The 19,127-nt window shown below is 56.8% G+C and overlaps 3 protein-coding genes across 5 annotated transcripts; 1 reads left to right on the forward strand and 2 right to left on the reverse strand.

Moving 5' to 3' along the window:
• The first annotated feature begins 570 nt into the window (after positions 1-570).
• Positions 571-17,185, forward strand: NECAB3 (N-terminal EF-hand calcium binding protein 3). 3 transcript variants are annotated; one of them, XM_088789196.1, is made up of 14 exons: positions 571-1,402; positions 3,328-3,352; positions 3,665-3,688; positions 4,893-5,001; positions 6,083-6,108; positions 6,294-6,391; positions 13,900-14,036; positions 14,327-14,445; positions 14,594-14,673; positions 14,777-14,830; positions 15,355-15,467; positions 15,595-15,672; positions 16,165-16,256; positions 16,352-17,185. In XM_088789196.1, the coding sequence occupies exons 1-14, from the start codon at positions 980-982 to the stop codon at positions 16,378-16,380; spliced, it is 1,407 nt and encodes a 468-aa protein (XP_088645322.1). In that variant the 5' UTR covers positions 571-979; the 3' UTR covers positions 16,381-17,185. The 3 variants fall into 3 exon arrangements, with proteins under 3 accessions (XP_088645322.1, XP_074174164.1, XP_074174165.1); XM_074318064.2 differs by lacking the exon at positions 3,665-3,688 and having other exon boundaries at positions 588-1,402; XM_074318063.2 differs by lacking the exons at positions 3,665-3,688; positions 16,352-17,185 and having other exon boundaries at positions 573-1,402; positions 16,165-16,330.
• ACTL10 (actin like 10) lies at positions 7,487-8,337 on the reverse strand. The gene has a single exon (XM_019733956.3). It carries the CDS (start codon positions 8,335-8,337, stop codon positions 7,600-7,602), a length of 738 nt encoding a protein of 245 aa, XP_019589515.3. The 3' UTR covers positions 7,487-7,599.
• C13H20orf144 (chromosome 13 C20orf144 homolog) lies at positions 11,320-12,590 on the reverse strand. The gene is made up of 2 exons (XM_019733967.3): positions 12,366-12,590; positions 11,320-11,661 (listed from the first exon to the last, which is right to left on the reverse strand). The coding sequence occupies exons 1-2, from the start codon at positions 12,588-12,590 to the stop codon at positions 11,320-11,322; spliced, it is 567 nt and encodes a 188-aa protein (XP_019589526.3).
• Positions 17,186-19,127: the final 1,942 nt, after the last annotated feature.

Consider the following 19,127-nt stretch of genomic DNA (forward strand, 5'->3'; position numbering starts at 1 on the left):
AAAGGTAGGCTTCATCACCATGTTTGTGCTAGCTTAAAAACTGATCCAATAAAGTAATACATGAACTCCCCTCTTTTCCTCAGCCCCAGAGAGTCCACTCTGATCAGGTTGCTGTTCCTCCCAGGTGTTTCTGGACATTTGTAAATATGCAGCAAATTATAACTGGATGATTCTGGGTCATGATCTTTCAGGTTCTGAGGACACATGTTCCCTCGGGCTCTCAAGGGTCTGCTGGAGGAGACTCCTCAAATCAGGGAGGGCTTCCTAAAAGAGGTGGTGCTTGAGCTGAGAGCTGTAAGGTAGTTGTTAACTGGGGAGGAAAAAATGAACGCACCAAGCAGAGGGCAGTATAGGCAAAGGCCCTCGGGCAGGAGGGAGCCGGGCACAGAGGACCTGAGAAACCAGTGTGGCTGGAATCCTGAGGTGAGGGCCCGAGTGGAGAGAAGTTCAGTCTTGGGCTTTAAGGGGTTAGGACTCACTGGTGAGTCCTTACTGGTGGGGAGGGACATGTTTTATTCTTCAAAAGCTTCCTTTGACTTCTGTGTGGAGGATGGGGTGAAGGGGCCAGAATGGCAGAGGGGAGGTTGGACTGGGAGAGGTCCACACGAACCTGTTTTACCCCTGGGTGGGCTTTCTCTGAGCCAGTGCCTATCGTCCCTTAATAGTCAGTGAAGCCCCACAACAATCCTATGGAGTCTGTAACCCCCATTTTGCAGAAGAGGATCCAGAGGCTCAGGTGAAGTCACTTGCAGGTTTTACCCACAAGGTGTCACATTGTGCTGCAGTTGGCTTTGTTGGCCCTGTCGTGGTGTGGGACCTGCTGCTGGGAGGGGCAGCATCTCTTTCTGGCTGTGTAGTACTCCCAAGTTGATGGTCATTTACTCAGCCAGTTACCGGTGGAAATGACTCCTTGCGTGGTTTCTTACTCTGCAGTGGCCACCCCTCCAGGTGGCACCAATGACAACTGCAGAAATGGAGGATGTTGGGGGTCTCCATTGTGCAGCTCTTACACTTCTACAGGGTGGAGTTTGTTCCCCTCTTTCAGATGAGGAAACAGGCCCTGGAGAGGGGCTTGCAGAGGGCCCAGCCCTCAGCTGGCTGGCGCCTCAGGCCTAAGAGGCCCGGGAGAGGCATCCGAGGCCAGTCTAGGCAGGGGGCGGGGCCTCGGGGCGGGGCGCCCTGGGCGTCAGCGCCGGCGCCAATGGGCGGGCGTCCCCCCTCCCAGTTCCCTCAAGTCCCTAGCGGCGGCGTCCAGAGCCGCGAGCCTCAACCCTTCTGGAGCCGAGCGGGTGGCGGCACCATGGCGTGTGCAGGGCTGCTCACCGTGTGCCTGATCCGGCCGCCTGTGCACCTTTCCCCAGCGCCGGCCCCTGGGCCCGCCGGACACGCGCTCTTCCAGGATGTGAGTGTGGAGCGGGTTGGGGGCATCAGCTCTCCAGCCGTGGGGTCGGCTCTCTCGGGGTGTCTCTCCAGGTCTCCCTGCGTCTCGCTGGGCTCTCACTGTCCCCATCACTGTCTCTCACTGTGTCTGTCAGTCTTTCCCCCCCCCCCCCAGGTCTGTTTGGGGCCCCATCTCTGTCTCTCTCTCTGACCCTGCTGTATGTCTCCGTGTCTCTCTGTTTATCTTGTTGCCTTTGTGTCTCTTTCTTTCTGTCTTTCCTTCTCTCTCCTTGGGTCTAGTTCAGTATCACTGCCCTTGTGCTCCCCGCCCACCTCCAAACCCACCCCGTGTATGTCTGGCGGGTGGGAGCACCAACACTTGATCAGCAGTTGCTGTACCTCTTGGCAGCCCCAAGCTGGGCCAGTCCAGGTAAGGGGCCTGGAAGAATAAGACCCAGTGCTGAGCCCAGGGTCCCTTAGTCCTGACCCAGGGGCCGTGGGGGTCCCACAGTTGGTCAGGGCTGGACCACAATCATTCTCTGTGGTCTGTGTATCCTTGTGCACGGCAGGTGGCCCTTCAGCCCCCATGGGCACTAGAGTAAGCAGCCTAGCCAGGCCTCAGTCACTGTCCTGAGCCCCTTACCCACCTTTCATCCCAGCGCTCAGCCCCTACCTGGCTTTCTCAGACGCCCACTCCCAGAGGTTCCTGCCAATGGGAAAGACTACTTCTGCCCCCTCGCCACTGCCCCCAGTGACTCAGCACCTTGACCATAGTCCTGGCTGGAAAGGACCTGACCCTCCTGTTTCCCAGATGGGAAAACCAAGTCTAAGGAGTTAGGGGTATATCTGAAGCCACACATGGAGGCAGGGGCACTCAAGAGTGTGGTACCAGGTGTCCTCATTCCCGTCTTAGTACTCCCCACTAATTTCTCCCTCTGCCCCAGCCAGGCCACGTAGGGCTGCCGTGTGACCTCAAGCCAGTGGCAGACCTCTGAGTCGCGTCTGGCTAGTAGTTAGATTCATCCCTGAGCCTCACCAACCCTGAGAAAACAGCCGAAGGGAAATGGCATTCAGAAGCTGGAGCTGATGAGGGCTCTCTGTCTAGCCTTTGGCCCGCCATTCTTGGCCAGGCCTACGGGTCTCAGATTTGCTGGGTTGCATTGGATGACTTGGGAATCTCTGGTCCCTGGGAGAGGCAGGACCATGTCTTGATTCTGCTACTCTGTTTTTCTGTCTCTTGTGCATCACCACTGCTTTCTCCATAAATAAAATCCGTCCATCCTTGCTTTCTGCCACCCTCACTCCCCCTTGTGTGCACACACACATATATACACACACATATTGAGTCAGCCTCATAGGAAGCCCCAGCCCTGGAAGGATTAACCCCAGCCTGCTCCCCTGTGTGCTAGTGGGAAAACACACCTGCAAAGGAAGGCCTAGACCCTGCCTGCGTGTCAGGGTCTTCAACAAGCACACAGGGAAATAGCCCAGAGCAGGCAGTCTGGGATGGACCATGGCCACACAGAAGCATTGAGCGTTCAGGTCTGGGACATGTGCCCAGGATACTGAGGCCGCATCTTGGCCCATCTCCCCACCTTCCTCAAGCTAGGACTGTGCCAAGGGCTGATGCATCAGAAAGAACTTGGGATGAACTCTGGGTATGGGAGATGGTGCAGGGAGCTGGCCTGGGGCACCCCCCCCCCATGAGTCCAGGCCCCACAGGAGAAGTGAGCAAGCAGTGGGACCTGCTGTGTGTTCTTCCTGTGCTTCCCTTGTTGGAAAAGCTCCTGCAGAGCTGAGCTGGGTAGGGGTTTGGGAGCAGGCTGGGCAGGAGGAAAGGCAAGGCAGGGGGCAGCCTGGCCAGCTGGGGCCCTGTTGAGTTGGGTGGGGATTTCTTGCCTCCCAGGCTCTACTCACAGCTCCTATCCATACCCCTTTGTCCTCTAGGTTTTCCGCAGAGCAGACAAGAATGGTGAGTGTGGCTTCCCCTGGATCCCATAGTGGGGGGGAAATGTGGGAGAGATCATAGAAGCTCAGGGGAAGATTTGGGGTTTGGGGCAACAGTCTAGAATGGAGAAAAATCTTGGGCGGACCCAAATCAAGAGACTTAAGGCATCCTTCCTAGAGGAAGTCCTGTTTTGAGGCAAGTTTAGCAGCATGGAAAGTGGAGGGAATACGGTTTGACCAGAAGCTGGAGGTGGGGGCTTACTTTCATGCCGTGCCCTGCACAGTGGTGGGGGTACCTTCCTGTACATGACCTCGTGTTCTTCACCCCATTTCACAGACAAAGGAGCAGAGACCCACAGAGGTGATGCCTGAGGCCACACAGCCTTTCAGTCAGTGGTGGGCCTTGAACCCAGGTCTATGTGATGTTTGGTCCCAGACTCCCTGTGTGAGGGGCTGCGAAGGGTGGGCTAATGGAAATGAGGCCCTGCATGGGGTTTTACTCTTAGCGTTTTAGAGGGCTCGGTACATTTCCATATGACCAATCATCTGGAGCCAGGGAAGGCCTGGGCAGGATAAAACTGGCTCCAGGGAATCAACTCCCCCTGCCCTGGGTCCTGGGCAATCTTGAAAGCTAAAGCAGGAGCCCTTAGGAGACATCCAAAGCAGGTTACCGCTCATAGGTGACGCAGAGCAGGCCCCTGTGCCATGATTGGCCAGTTAAGGGTCTAAGCTGAGGCAGCCAGTCAGCCTGGACCTCACTTCCATCTGAAGTCTTTAGACCCTTTTGTGTTTCAACCTCCTTGAGACAGGGTCATGTCCCTACCCCTTGGCCCTTCTCCTTGGGTCTCTTCAAATTGGTGGAGACCATTTGTCCCAACTCGTTGATCAGGACACATGGTCTCATTTGAATCAGAGCATTTTGTCCACTCCCCCTGCCCCATCTGCTTAGAGCTCTTACAGGCCAGATCCCCAGTATCTTTGGCTGTCCCACGCAAGTGCTCTCCGCCTTTGCTACATGCCCCCTGTGACAGGGAGGTCATTCCCTCCAGAGCCAGCCTACTGCTTACAGGAGCCCCAACCCTTAGGAAGGTCTCATCTGACTCCCTGTGGCTTTTTTATGAAGGGCCTGGGATCACAGCATCAACATTCCCGATACCGTGGGGTCAGATTGGCCAGCCTGTGGGGGAAACACTCAGTCCCCAAATCCTTCAAGTGATGTCTAGGCCCTGCCATGGTCTGGCTGTGTCCCGATCTGGCTGTGTGCCAGGTTGTTCATTGGTTTCTTCATTTGGCAAACATTTATTGAGTCCCTACTTAAGGCCATATGTGCACTGCCCTGTCCTTTGGGTGCCTGCAAAGTGGGCCCTCTTGCCTTAAGTGGGCATCTCTGGGGACCCCAGTCCTTTTTTTCCCTAACAGCCAGGCCCCCCCATCAAGATCAGAATCCTATTCCATCTGGTTGGGTAGTTGTGAGATGCTGTGAGGCCTTCGGGGGACCCGGACCTGGTGGCAGGGGTGCAGCCAAGGGTCAGGTATACCAACTGCTCCATACCCCTCTCTCCCAGATGATGGTAAACTCTCATTTGAGGAGTTCCAGAATTACTTTGCCGATGGGGTTCTTAGCCCCAGGGAGCTGTGGGAGCTGTTCAGCAGCATTGATGGGCATTCTACCGAGTGAGTATGAGGGGGATGAAAGCCGTGGGTAGATGTGAGGCCAGGTTGTCCCTACCCCACTGTGTCCCCTGCTACTTTGGTTCCTTATGGAGAATGGGGAGGTAGGGGGTATAGGGGAGAGGGTGGTGATGGTAGGGAGAGGGGTGGGTGCCAGGGCTCAGTACCAACTTTTACCCGCCCACGCCCTCCCTGTCTCCAGCCTTGCCCATCACACTGCTTTGAGCTGGGACCCCAAAATAGCCAAGCCTGAGTCACCCCACACATGATGGTTCAGCCCACAGGTGCCCTCCCCATTCCTGCTCCCTGCAGGGACCGGAGGCTGCCTGGGGACAGCTGGGCCCCGCCTGCTTCCATCCATGGGTGCAGGTGCGTGAACATGCACACACCTCGCCACGTGCGCTCCACATCTCCAGGCCTTAGCACGAGTTTGTATGCTTTCATCCCCGTGCTTCCTCACATGGGTGCACACACACACACACACACACACACACACACAGCTGTCCCTCCCTGTTACTTCCCTTCCTCCCTCATCTCCTTTAAGTAAATTCCAGACTCCGGATTGGCGCCTGTGCCTCCCTCTGCACATTCTGGGGCTTGGGCTGGACCCTTTGTCTGCAGTGCCATCACCCACCAGCCACCAGACACTCTAATCAAATTCCTTGTCCTTCAAGGTCTAATATAGGCAGCCCCACCTCCAGGAATCCCTCCCTGACCTACCAAGTAATACCCATGCCTTCTCTGGACTTCCCCAGCCCTGGCTTCCCCTTCCCGGCTCTGACCACTCGTCTCTGGCCTGTATCCATTATCTTCCCTGGCCTGAAATCCCCTTGGAAGCCAAGAGTGGGTCTGAGGTTTTGCCCTCGGAGAGTGTTTGATGGGGCAGTAGTACTCTTGCTCCCCCACCACCTCTACCCCCCACCCCGTTTCTGTCCATTGAGCAACTTAACCTGGGGTAGAGGCAGAAGTCGCCTCCTTGTCAGGCTGAGCTGGGCAGGAAGGGGGGACAAACATCAGTGTCAAAGTCCCAGTTCACCAGGCTCAAGTCTGAGGGTCTTAAGGATGCCTTCTCTTTTCCTTGCAGCAATTTGGAAACGGAGAAACTGTGTGGTGAGTAGGCCCATGGGAGCTCTTGTCTCCTGAGACCCCTGGGCAGGTGGGTGCAATGAGGGGCTGTTGCTGGTCTCCTGATGGAGTAGGATGGGCTGGGTTCAAGATATGAGGCTGGGTTGGTTGGGTAGATGGCGGGGAGGGAGGGGACAGTGGGAACCTTCAAGGACCTTCTCTGCCTGCAGACTACTTCTCAGAACACCTGGGTGTCTACCGGCCTGTGCTGGCAGCGCTGGAGTCACTGAACCGTGCAGTGCTCACTGCCATGGACACCACTAAGCTGGTGAGTGGAGGAGCTGATGGGGGGCGTTCAAAATGAGGGCAGGAGGTGTCTTTTGTGCTGGAGGAGCCTCCATTGTCATGCCTCAGGGCTGTGGAGCTAGAGACGTGAGTTCAAATTCTGGCTCTCCCACTTCCTGTCTGTGCACCTTTACCTCTCTCGGCCTCAGTTTCCTCATCTGCAAACGGGATAAAAATAGAGCCTGCCTCGTTTGTTGTGACAATTAAATGAGAAGAAGGCAGCGATTTTTGTCTGTCTTGTTCTCTATCCCTAGCACCCAGAGCTATGCCAGACACATGGTAGGTGCTTAATGCCTGGAGCTGCTGTTTTTATTATTGGCCAGAACTTACTATTATGAGATATCAAGCCCAGCAGGGATAAGCTAGGAGTGGGGCATGCTTGCACTTGTATCTACAGGCCCAGGCCCAGGCTGGTGTACAGAGCCTGGTAGACTGGCCTGAGAATGTGAGGGAGTAGGCAAGCACGTATGCACCCACGTTTTTGTGTGCCACATGTGCACAAGCATAAACAGTGCTCACAGCCAGGGCTCCAGGCCCTTGTATGGTGACTTCAAAAAACCCACAAGCCACCCCTCTCTTTATGTGTTCCTTTTAAGAAATGTCTCCACTTCCCTTTGTCCCATAACTCTCAATAAGGGAGCAGTGAGCAAGCCTGGAATTGTCCCTGACCTCACTTTTTACAGAAGAGGAAACTGAGGCCCTCAGCTAGTCTGATGATCAGCTGAGGACAGTGCTTCCCCTCAGGTTGCTTTCACATGGGATTTAGTAGCTTTTCAAAGGGTCACCCCTTTGGGCCTGGCATGGGATGGGCATACAAATAGCACCCAAATGATGAGGGGTTGGTGTGTTGTGGTGACTTCCATATCTGTGGCCTGGATACAAATGTGGGCATCGACTTCATTATTGCCATGGAAACGGCCCTGGGCATGGGCAGCTGGACTGATATTCTCTGAGCTGGCACTGATTAAGGGGAATTCAGACTGCAGGTCAAAGTGAGGGACCCAAGGGACCAGACCACCTCCTCTTGGCCCAGAAATCACTCGATGATGCTGCCAGCTCCAGTCACTTGAGACTTTTATCTGGCACTCAATGCCTCTAATAGAACTTTAACTCAGCCCATCAAACCTCTGCCTCTACAGCCCTCTGGTGGCACCACCCCTGGTGGCACCACCCCCTCTAGTCCAACGTGACTCAGTTGAACACTTCGTGCACTAGCCTGGAACCATACTCCTGGTACAGGGCCCGGGTCATCCAGCTGCGTTGGAAGGTGTGCAGTGAGGCCACCATGGAGCCACCTGTCCACACTGCTGTGCCTCGCCCAGGCTTGGCCACCAGACGTGGCTGCAGTGCCCCATAGCCAAGCCGCTGGCACTGGGCTTCCAGCTCCATCTCCAGACGCTCAGTGAAGCCAGGGAAAAGTGTGGAGCCACCGGCCAGCACCACGGTGTCAGCCAGCCGTGTCCTCAGTGTTGCAGGCACCCTTTGCAGTGCCTGGAAGGCCAGTGTGGGCAGTCCTGGCTCAGACTGGCCCAGCAGACCAGGCCGGAAGATGGGTTCCGGACAGCGGAAGCGCTCGCTGCTGAGGCAGACAGAACACCTATTGCCTAAGTGGAAACTGGCCGGATGGTGGCGGGCAGGGTTATGGAGGTCACCCTCAAAATCCAGCGACACATAGCAGCAGCGCTTCTTGAGCTGTGTGATGGCCTTTCGGGGCAGGGTCTGCTGCAGTAGATCAGGGCACGCTGCCACCAGCAGGTCCCGCAGGTAGCGCGACAGGGTGGTGCCTGCCACATCCATCCGGAAGGTGGCCTTTTGCCACAAGTGGCCTGCATAGATGGGCGTGGCATGGCACACACCCGCTCCCGCCTCCACCGCCAGCCCGCTGAACGCTCCGGTGGAGCAGAGTGCCAACAACGCCGTGCTCGCCATGTGGCACGCAGGCACTTCCAGGGCCTCGAAGAGCAGCTCAGCCACCCTCTCGCGGCTTGAAGGTGGCGCTGACGGCGAGTCACTCACCAGCATGGGCCACTGCTCTGGGCACAGCTGCAGGCCACCTACCAGCAAGCGCTCCCACAGGCCCTCCAGGGCCTCCCAGTCCACCACCACACCGTGCTTGATGGGGTGTGCCCTGGCCACGCCGCCCGCCAACTCGCAGCCCGGCGCCCCGGGTAGCACGGGCCGGTCCCAGCTGGGCACCAGGCTGGAGCTCTTCAGCACCAGGCGCGGCTGGGCCTCGCCCGCGAAGCCGGCTTTGGTGAAGCCCGAGCCTTGGTCCACCACCACCGCGATGTGGTTCAGTGAGGGCGGCGGGCAGACCCCGCGGCTCCTCGACGCCGAAGCCACCTTCTTGGCTTGGTCCCGCCCCCGGAGGCCTGGTCGCGCCTCCATTTGAGGCTCCACCCCTGCTGACCTAGATGGAGGCCTGCCTTTCAGTTCTTGGCTCTGCCCCTTGGGCCTAAGTCCCTGCCTTGATGGACTAGATAACGTTCTTAATTCTTGGTCCCCCCCCCTCTAATCTTGAGGTTCGGTTCTTCTGGCCAGAGTCGTCTCTTTTGAGCTCTTGGCTCCGCCCCTAAGACCTGAGGACCGGCTGCTGGTTCAACTGTCAGTCTCCGCTCCCTCAGGAGTTCTCTGGTTACACGGCATCTCTGGCACCAGACCCCACCCACTCCCTGAAGACTTGCCTCTGCTGTGAGGCTCAGCCTCCTCAGCTCTGGCAGAGGTGGATGATGAGAGGGCCGGGCCAAATCCTTTTAGATATTGAGAAGCCTCCGGGAGCAGCTTTGAGAATGAAGGGGCCTCGAGGCAATGTCATCCAGACATATATCCCCCTTTGGGGACCCAGGAGTCCAGCCCAGTCCTTAAGTCCCAGGCAGTGTCTTGGACCTCACCTGGGCTTGACCTAAAGTAGTTCCCGGTTGTGGAGGTGGGAGAGGGTGGTCAGAATGCAGGAAAAGAACTTGGACTCATTGTGACCTCAGTCTGTGGCACTTGATGTGGACCCATCCTCTCTCCTGAGACCGTGAAGGGCAGTGATTTGGACAATCAGGGGTCTGGCCTGAGCTCCCCAGTACAACCAATTTGATTCCTTCCCCAAACAATTTTGGATTATCTGATGTTCTCTGGTCAGATGTGGGGCTCCTCCCCTCTCAATGCTGAAGAGAAAAGCTTGGAATCACAGATTTAGAGCCACTCTTGAGGATCTGTGTGCTCAGCCTTGAGGGGCCCAGGCAGCCCACAGAGGGACCACACCTATGGATTCGTTTGGACGCAATTCTGAAACTGGCTTACTGTACCCCTAAGCAATTCCCAATCTCTTCCTGGGCCCAGTTGTTTTGTTTTCTCTCCAAAAGGTAGTAATCTTCACACACAAGAAAGAGGCCACTTCTGTTCTCTGCAGAGTCTCATTATTCTCTTTAGGACCATTTTGGTTGCAAATTAAAGACCCTGTCCGGTGAGCTTAAGCTAAAATAGGGATTTTATTACAAGGATCTTGTATGTCTTGTGGACACCAAGAGTAAGGGTGAAGTCAGGTTTCAGGAACAGACTGGAAGCAGGGCCTGATTGCAGGGCTGTGGGGAACCCAGGATGATGCACTCACTGTACACTAATTTTATTCTGAAGACTGACTTTAGCCTGTGCATGTTCATATAGAAAACAGTCTCTTATAGCTCCTGAATTACAGTCCCAGGGGAGGAGCTGATAGGACCAGTTTGGGCCAATGGCTTATCACCAGGAGGTGTGGCCACATTGAAGAAAGTGGTTACCCTGATTGTAATTATGTGTGTGGTAGGACAGGGGCAGTTCTTATAAGCAGCAAGGGAGATGCGATGGGTCATGCAACCTCCAGCCTAATGCAGGCCATGTGGAGGGGACACTGATTATGTTGACAGTGACCTTCAGCAGAAACTGGGCCTGTGGCTTTAGTGAACTGGGACCTTCACCTGCTGCATCTACTCCGAAAGGGGTCATTCTAAGGTTGGTCTCCAGTGGGAAGCAGGCTGCAGGTTCAGAAGGGCTGGGGAGGGTCTAATGTCTGGAGCTGGGTTTGGGACCCAGGAGAGTGCAAAGCAGCAGCTGCCCACAGAAAAGGTGCTGGGCCTCTCACAGGTGAATTGGGGAGGTGAGCCTCAAGTTGGAGACTACAAGTGGCAATATGACCAGAGCAGGGGTCAGGGTGGAACTCACTGAGAGGCCCTAGAGGGTAAGACTGACACTGGGGGCCTGGGCCTGTACATTCCAGTAATAGGTTTGGGCATTTCCCCTCCAGACAGATAAGCGGTTTGGAAGGAGCCTTTGGCTGCAACGTGGGGAGGGGGATGGCACAGGGTAGGTTGGGAGACAAGTGACTAAGGTGCTTGTGTAGGCTTACCAACCAGAGTGCAGTAGGAATGAGGGAGGGGTCAGAGGCCCAGGGACCCCAGTCTCCTGGGTGCTCTGACATGCAGAATGTTAGTCTAAACCCCAATCCTGCTGACATAGGACCCTCACAGTTCTCAAAGGTGGTGGCTGTTTGCGTGGAACTCTCCTAAGAAGGACCTGTGAAGGCTGGGGACTCTTGGAGATGCCATGCTTCTGCTGGAAGCAGGCCCTTCCAGCGTCAAGCCTGGCTTTGCCCAAGCTCACCTCTCTTGGGCCTGCAGACCTGGCAGGGTCCGACCCGGGCCTGGAGTTGGAGGGATGGGGAACAGCCTCCTTCCTCCAGTGTGGCAGGGTGCCCCGAGCTTGGGTCACAAGGAAGAAGAAGGCAAAACCAGCCTTGTCTCCAGACCATGGCTGTTGCTCTGCCCTCAGTTCACCTGTTCATCCCTGTCTCGCTCTGGCACCCCAACGCTTCAGACAGACCTAGTAAGCGGCTGGGGTTCCTATGCGCTTTTTATTGGGCCAGGGCCGAGGGGCTGGGCCAGGCGTTCAGGGCCACGGGCGAGGACAGCGGCACCGCTTGCGCGGCTGCTCCTCTGCGAGGTCAGCCTCGCGGTGGGTCTCGCTTTCGGTCACCAGGCGCGTGTAGAGTCGCTGCCAGCCCTGCGCGGCCTTGGCTCCGCCTCCTGCACCGGCCCCGCCCGCCGCGCGGCGCCCCTCCTCCTGCAGCCGCGAGTCTAGTAACAGCAGCAGGACCAGGATCTTCATCTCTCTCGCGCGCGCGCCATCGTGCCGCTCGGCGCCGTCGCCTGCTCCTCGCATCATGGGTGTCGCCGCCACCTCGGCTCGCTGCTGCCGCTTGTCCAGGGGGAATAGCAGCACGATCTTGGTCTGGGAGTAGGGCAGAGGCGTGAGGGGAAAGAGCGCGCCCCTCGTTCCTCCAGGGAACCCTCACCCACCCCGGCCCTGTCTCCCGAGACTGCCCTCTCTACGTTTCCGTGACTCCTGGCATCCTCCATGCCCAGGAGGGGGATTCCCACCCTGCCCCATCCCCAGTGAACCCTGCCTCCCGTGGAAACCCTCACACAACTTAGGCTGACCTCCTGGGACCTTGCTCTGTGCACGGTTATGGGACCCCTGCCTGCCCTCTCAGCCTTGATGCTGCGACCCTCACTCATCCTGGTCCTGGTCCAGGGCCTCTGCCCGCTTGAAGAGGGGGAAGTAGCAGGTTTTGAGGCTGGGACTGTAACGGGGTCATAAGGGAACTTCTGGTGCCCATAGTCCCAGTGGTACCAACCAGGGCGGATTCCCCATGCTGGGACCTCCACCCATTCATCTGGGTTGTGGGAATCCCCTCCTAACTCCTAAGTCTCATTCACCTCCTGGTTTCTGGAATCCTTCCCCTTCCTTCTGGGCTTTTAGGGCCCTATCCACACCCAGGTGTGTTCTTAGGGCCCTCATCTTCAGGAGTTCTCTAACCCCTTCATCTATTCCCTAGGACTTCTGCCCACAAGACCTAGACTCCCAGTATCCCTTCCTGCCCACCTGTCCAGATTCCCCTTACCCTTACCTACCCCTCACCCCGCGGCACTCACGCTTGGCCTCTGCTTCTGGTGGCTGAAGAATTGCTGTTTTCCTCGGGCCTTGTCCATATCAGGTGGCCTCTCCTTGACAGCCCGCTTGGGCACTTTGGTTCTCTTGTGGGAACTGTTGTTTCCCATGGCGGGGCTAGTCAACACTGGCGTCCACGGCCCATGCTGCTTTCCTCTGCCCTCTGGCCAGGCGCCTCCTGCCCTGGCATTGTCCTGGGGAGGCCACATTGTGACCTCATGGGTTGACCTCACCAGCTCCAGGCTCTGAGCTCCTCCCAGAACCCACAGACAAATCTTGGCTCCATTCACTCTGTGACTTCTGGCCTTGGTTTCTCAGCTGTAAAAGGTCTAGTGATCATAAATGAGGTGAAACTTGTAAGGTGCTTAGTGATGAGTACAGAGGAATTTCTGTGGCCTGGGTTTGAAAATGGCTCTGCCACTAACTAGTTGTGTGACCTTGGCCAAGGTAATCAACTGCTCTAGTCCTCATTCTTATCTGCAAAATGGGGTCAATTATGGTTCCTCTTAGTTGATATAAGGATTAAATGAAATTCTACTTGGAACAGCGCCTGGCATAGAGTGGGTGCTTGTGTCAGCCACCGAGTTCTTTGGTTGTAAACAATAGAAACTGATAAATCATCTTAAGTACCCAAAAGGGAATTTATTGGAAGGATTTTCGAGAGCTCAGAGCATAGCCAGGAAGTCTGGGGTAGAACAGAAATGTAGAGATCAGACAGAAATCCCTGGCATATTTAGGAATGAGAGGACACAGCCTCCCTTCTGTCCTTGTCTCCCAGCTCATAAGCCATCTGATGGCTGAGCTGAGGAAGGTGATGGGCAGGACACAAAGCCCCTGAAGGGATGGTGCTTCTGAGGCCTCTTGTAGACGGAGGGCAGGCACCTGGATCATGGCTCCTGAGGGCCTGGCATGTGGTTGGCCTCTCTGTCTCTCAACCCATCTTGTGAGGGGTTGGGGGAGGCTGGTGATGTAGGTTGGGCTCAGTGCTGGGGGGGGGTGTGTGTGTGTGATGACAGCAAACTTGGTTGTCTTGTGTCTGCAGCTCCTACTAGTAAAAGGTGCTCAGTAAATGTTGCATGGATGAATGAATTAACGAATGCATGCATGCATAGACTGTGGCCAGCTGGTGAGTATGGGGCCACATCACACCATCATTTTTCTTGGGTGTCAAAATTGGTCTTTGGATATCTTCTGACCTGCCCGACCCCTACCTCCCACCAGCCTAACTGGCAGGGATCTCACTGACTGAAGGTGGTGACCCCAAAGTGCCAAAGTGAAAGGGGTTTTGGGGCCCGGAGAATGGCAGATGCTTCTCTGTAAGTTGGCCTCATACTTCCCAGGAAAGGAGGCCAGGCCCTGCTCCCACTTCCTGTGCCCTCCTGCTTATGCTGGGTCTGCAGGCGCTCTGCTCTTTATGCTGCCACCGTTGCTCTGATGGATGGGATGGGGGAGCAGCTCCCCATTCAGAAATAGATGTTTGGGGCCGAGAGATGCTGACTATGCCCTCTCTGCCCCCAGGAGTATGAGCGGGCCTCCAAGGTGGACCAGTTTGTGACACGCTTCCTACTGCGGGAGACAGTTAGCCAGCTACAAGCTCTGCAGAGCTCATTGGAGGGGGCGTCAGATACACTGGAGACCCAGGCCCGTGGCCCCTGGTATGTGAGGAGCCTTGACAACCTGCGGGTCCAGTTCATGAATGCCCATTATTTCCACATTCCAAGTCCCTCAGCTTTTATCACATTCTGTAGTTTCAGCAGCCTGGAGCCCAAGTTCTTGTTCTGGGGCCGGGAGGCCAACAAGGGTTGAGAGGGTGGCTGGCTTTGAGACTGGGGCCTCCATGTCCCGGAAAGCCTGTCTTGCCCCATCCAGGCCTGACTGTTTTCTGGGGCCCCAGTCCTTGGCCCTGTGGGTCTGTGGCAGTGGACAGACCCTCCACTTCCCTTAGGTCAGATGAAGAGAGAGTGGAGGTGCAGAGCAAGCCCCGTAGCAGCCGGCGGGCAGGGCGCAGGGCCTCGCGGAGCATCATTCCTTCACCCACCTGGTCTCTTGGCTCCTCTGACACAGGTGTGCCTGTGGTGGGTGGGAGGGCTGAGGAGGGTCCGGAGCAGGCACAGCATTCCCCAGTGGCCCCAATGCCGGCTCCTCCACTGCCCCGCAGTTCATCCTGAGAGACCTCCCAGCCTGACTTTCCCCCATTGGCCCCCACCCCCAGGGCGGAGCTCAGAGGCTGAGATGCAGTGGCGGCTCCAGGTCAACCGTCTCCAGGAGCTCATTGACCAGCTCGAATGCAAGGTGAGCGGCTGTGTGGCCAGTGCCCCATGGGGTGGACCTTCCTGGAACCTGTCCAAACCAGGCACATGCCGGAGGCCTGGCCCACACTCCGTGTCCCTCACAGGCCCCTCGGCTGGAACCCCTACATGAAGAGGAGCTTACCAAGGGGCCTGACTCGGTGAGTCTGGGAGGCAGCTGGGTATCGGGCTAGGAGGTACTCACTCATGAAGTGAGGGGATTCATGAGGCCAGCTACCCACCTGGCCTGTGCCTCGCTTACCCACCCTCTTTCCCAGCGTTGGCCCAGCCCTCGTCCCCCAGGCCTGACAGCACGTGCTGGGTTCTGGTCCTTGCTCTGTGACTCTGCAGAGATCACAGCCCCGCTCTGGGCATCAGGTTCCCTCATCTGCATTTCTGAAAGCTGGGTCTGGGGCAGTGTGGACAGAGGCCGGAGGGACAGTAAGAAGTGGTAACCAACTGCAGGAGAGGGACAGTGACTGGGTGAAGGCAGCGAGTGACCTTGGTGTTGGGAAGAGGCAGATGGCGTCAGGGATGTTGGGAACCACCCTGGGGCAGGAGCTGGACCTCAGGGTAGGTCGGGCCTGGTGCACATCCAGCAGGGCAGGGGCCTCGTGGAAGCCACAGCCAGCTTCTCACCCACGTCCCGCCCGACCCCAGCTGACTGGGCTCCTTCTCTTGCCAGCACATCCTTCTGGCCCAGAGGCAGGTGCAGGTGGAAGAGGAAGCCCTGCAGGACTTCCACCGTGCTCTGTGCTGCTACATGGACTTCACCGGGGCCCAGAGCCACTGCCTGCAGTGAGTCCGCTGCCTGGTGGGGTGGCCAAGGTGGGGGGATGAGCGTCCTGGGCTAGCGCTCCTCCTAGATACCCCTGGCTGGGTGGGCAGTGGTGGGAGCAGGCCTGGCCTGGCCATCTCTCCACAGTGTATCTGCCCAGAAGATGCTGGACAATGCCTCCTTCACCCTGTACGAGTTCTGGCAGGATGAAACCTCCTGGCGAAGGTATGAAAATGGTGCTCTGACGGCTCATGGTTATTGAGTAGAGGCCCTGGAGTGAGGCGGGCCTGGGTTCAAATTCTCCTCTCCCAGTCATTGGCTGTGTGACCTCAGGAGAGTTATAAGGAGAGCTCCAGTGGCCCTCTTTCCAAAATGGGAGTCATAAGAGCTCCAGCCTTGTATAAGCTAAATGAAATGATATGTAAAGAACTGAACATGGTGCCAGGTAAACAGTAGGTGCTCCATGATTATACACTGTCACCATCATGCCACACCCTACGCCAAGCACCTGTGTGTTACTTCACGGGATCCCAGTACAGTAGACACTATTGTCCCATTTCACAGAGGAGAAAACTGAGGCACAGAGCCAGTGCGAGGAAGGACTGGGAGCTGAATCCAGGCAGCAGGACTGGGGTGGGAGTGGGGAGCTCTTAACCAGGTGGTCTTGATCTTCGGGGGACTAGCTTGAGCCTCAGTCCTCTCCATGGCCCTCCCTAGGCACCAGCAGTCCACCTGCAGTAAGGCCTTTCAGCGCATCCTCACTGACCACCTGCGGGCTCCAGACACCCTTACCACTGTGTTCTTCCCAGGTGTGCTGCAGCCCCTGACCCTCTCCCTAGCCCTGGGACCTGGGGAGGGGCAGTGGGCCCCTGAGGGCCTCTAACCCCCAACCTCTGACCCCCAGCCTCCTGGTGGATTATGAATAATAACTGAGCTTGACCTGCATTAGCCAAGGACCCTGGGGCCCTGCCTGCCTCCTGGAGCTTCTGGACTAGTCAATTCAGCACCAAGACCAAGGATTGCTGCTCCTGGACCTGTCGCCTGGCTGTCAGAGGCCTGCCTCCTAGACCAGCTGGTGGAGAGTCTCTCAGCCCAGGGATCAGGGACGGGGCTGCTTGCTTTCTGTTTCCTTAGTTATCAGTGTATTTTGTTGTTTGTAGCTTTGGTTTCTGAGGCACTCTGGCCTCTGCCTGGCTCTGGAGGTCTGGATTCTGGTCCCCTCTGCCCTTGTCTTGCTGTGTGACCCAGGGCAGATCCCTTCCATCTCCTGGTGGGCCTTGGGCTGTCTGGCGCCTAGTGGGTGCCCTGCTTTCTTCCTGCTATCTTGGGGCCAGGCTTCTGCTCTTCCTTAATCAGCAGCAGAACCAGGGCTGATGCTCAGGGATCCCCAACCCCACCCCTAACCTTGACCCCTGAGGCTGAGCTGGATCCATCTGCAGTGTGGGGCAAAGACTTGGGTGTCCCTGTCACCCTCCTGGGCTGGCAGGCTATGGACTCTTGGTCTCTTTCTGTACCCGCAGCTGTGCTAGAGACATCTGGAAGATCCTGGGTTGGTTTGCATGTCATTTGCATATCATTTGCATGGTCATGCCCACCCATACTCAGGACACTATGGGAAGCCCCAAGGTGACCTTGCCAAGTAGCAATAATTTGGGTCTAGAGTCACCTGCTGTCCCAGATACCTCTGAACCCCAGCCCAGGACCCCAGCACAAAGACAATAAAGACTAGTAGTGGTCACCTCTGGTGTCATGTTCTGTCTCTCACTCGGCAAGGCTCTGGGGCTGGTTTGCATCTCGGACCACAGGGCAGGAAGCCTTCAGAAATCAACCAGTTCCCATTTCGAGCACCCTGCCTGCAGATAGTGGGAACTTCAGCACCACTGCCCTAGGTTTCCTCAATTCCGGGCCCTCTTCCCCCAAAGCCCTAGTTCTGGGGCTTGCCTGGGAAAGGGATATGGTCTCCACATTCAAGACTCCCAAAGTTGGCTGGGGGTTCTAGTTTCCCCTGTCACCATGCCAGTAGGGTGTGCACAGAGCCTTCTCAGGGTCCCAGATAGTGTGGCTGGGTTGTGTGAGAAGACGTGTCTTAGACAGAACCATCCCTCCGCCCTGCCTCACCTCCTTCCAGACCACCCCTGCCACCTGACAGAGTAGTTCCCGGAGAATAATGGCCGAGTTGGTCCACCCAGCCACGGAGGGACCCTCCTTTGAGCCATTTGTGGGGAAGGGACTGGGGGCATGAAGGGAGGTGATTGACTTGGACAGGGGCTCTAAAGGTGAGGTATATGGCACCACAAGAGCACAGGATGCCCTCTGGCCTGGTCTGGGGGGTGCTGGGGTCAGTTTTCAGGCTCGGGGAGGAGAGCTTTTCTCCGTGAACTGAAGGAAGCCCAGCAGTGGGCTGAGGCCAAGGTGGGGAGTCCAGGGCCTTGGAGACACTTCGTCCTGAGGAAGCTGGGAGAGGTTTTAAGCCAGGGGTGACCAGTGGGCTGAGTGACATTTCACCAATGTGCCTCAATGCCCTGATGGTGCCAGTTCCTTGCTGGGCATGGCCATGGCCAGGACGACAGCTCAGATGGTAGAAGCCCAAGGTGGACGTCCTTGTCTGGGACTCCAGGCAGGGTCTCCCTTGAGGCTTTTCCCCAGAGACCCCTGCAGGAGTTCAGTCTTGCAGGGTCACACAGAGCTGCTCCTAGCGGCCTGGCCTCTCAGGCCAAGGAACCAGTACAGGGCTCCCTGGTGGCTCCTTGGTAAGCACTCTGCCAGGCTGCCCTCCTGCCACCCCTGTCCCCAGACTCCTAGCAATTCCTACAAAGTGCTGCCAGCACCTGAGCCACACAGGTCTGGGAGGGCTCGAGGAGGTTTCAGTGTCGTCGTTAAAGAAGTCCACCCAGGAAGAAATAATTGTTTTCTGTCTTGTGCTCTAATTCCTTCTGCTTCTTCCGTAAAAACAGCAAGAGCAAACTCTCAAAAATGGAAAGCTTCCCATTGCCACCCCCGGCTCACTACAGAAATGCCCCCTTAGCCTGTTAAGTAGCGGGTCAAATCCATCAGGTCTGGGTCACCTTTCCCAATCCTTGCACTCAATACTCTGCTCTTGGTGGCTCTTCAGCTCATTTCAAGAGCCACTGGGCACTTGCTTTGTGGCAGATGCTGGGGATGGTGAAACGTCCCGGGAAGGTGACAGTACCCAGGTCAAGGGTAGGCAGAGTACCAAAGCTGGGAGAGCTTCCGCCAGCTGCCGCTCCCCACGCTCGCACCCACTCCATGCACCTGCCCTCACCTTCCTCCCACCTGTGCTGGTGACTCACCTGCACACATTCAAACCTGTCCTGGGGACTGGCCCAGTGCCAGGCCAGGTGCTAGAGAGACAGCAACAACCTAGGTGGCTGCCATTAGCCTCCAGCTCTGTGGGGACAGAGCCCCAGAAAGCAGTTTCCAGGCTCTCGGCCTCACGTGGAAAGGTGCTGGCTCAGGTAGTAAATGGCCATCAACTATGATTGGATGGCCATCAGCTGTGGCGAGTTGGCCGTCAGCTGTAACCAGTGAGCCGTTGGGCACCAATATAACTGCTGTGGCTACGCTAACAGCAAATGGGGACTAGCAAGAAGATGGTGGCTGAGCTAGCAAGAGCGGATTGCAGAGGCGGATGCCGCCAGCGAGAATATAGTGGTATGACT

Source organism: Rhinolophus sinicus, chromosome 13, assembly GCF_057876585.1.
Source record: "Rhinolophus sinicus isolate RSI-liver-muscle chromosome 13, RSI-T2T, whole genome shotgun sequence".
NCBI classification, from domain to species: domain Eukaryota; kingdom Metazoa; phylum Chordata; class Mammalia; order Chiroptera; family Rhinolophidae; genus Rhinolophus; species Rhinolophus sinicus.

Coding starts and splice junctions, on each gene's coding strand:
- NECAB3 (XM_074318063.2), top strand. CDS start 980: ATGTTGGGGGTCTCCATTGTGCAGCTCTTACACTTCTACAGGGTGGAG. Junction 15,468..15,594: donor GCCCAGAGCCACTGCCTGCA/GTGAGTCCGCTG, acceptor ATCTCTCCACAG/TGTATCTGCCCAGAAGATGC. Junction 15,673..16,164: donor GATGAAACCTCCTGGCGAAG/GTATGAAAATGG, acceptor GGCCCTCCCTAG/GCACCAGCAGTCCACCTGCA.
- ACTL10 (XM_019733956.3), bottom strand. CDS start 8,337: ATGGCGAGCACGGCGTTGTTGGCACTCTGCTCCACCGGAGCGTTCAGC.
- C13H20orf144 (XM_019733967.3), bottom strand. CDS start 12,590: ATGTGGCCTCCCCAGGACAATGCCAGGGCAGGAGGCGCCTGGCCAGAG. Junction 11,662..12,365: donor ACCAGAAGCAGAGGCCAAGC/GTGAGTGCCGCG, acceptor CCCTACTCCCAG/ACCAAGATCGTGCTGCTATT.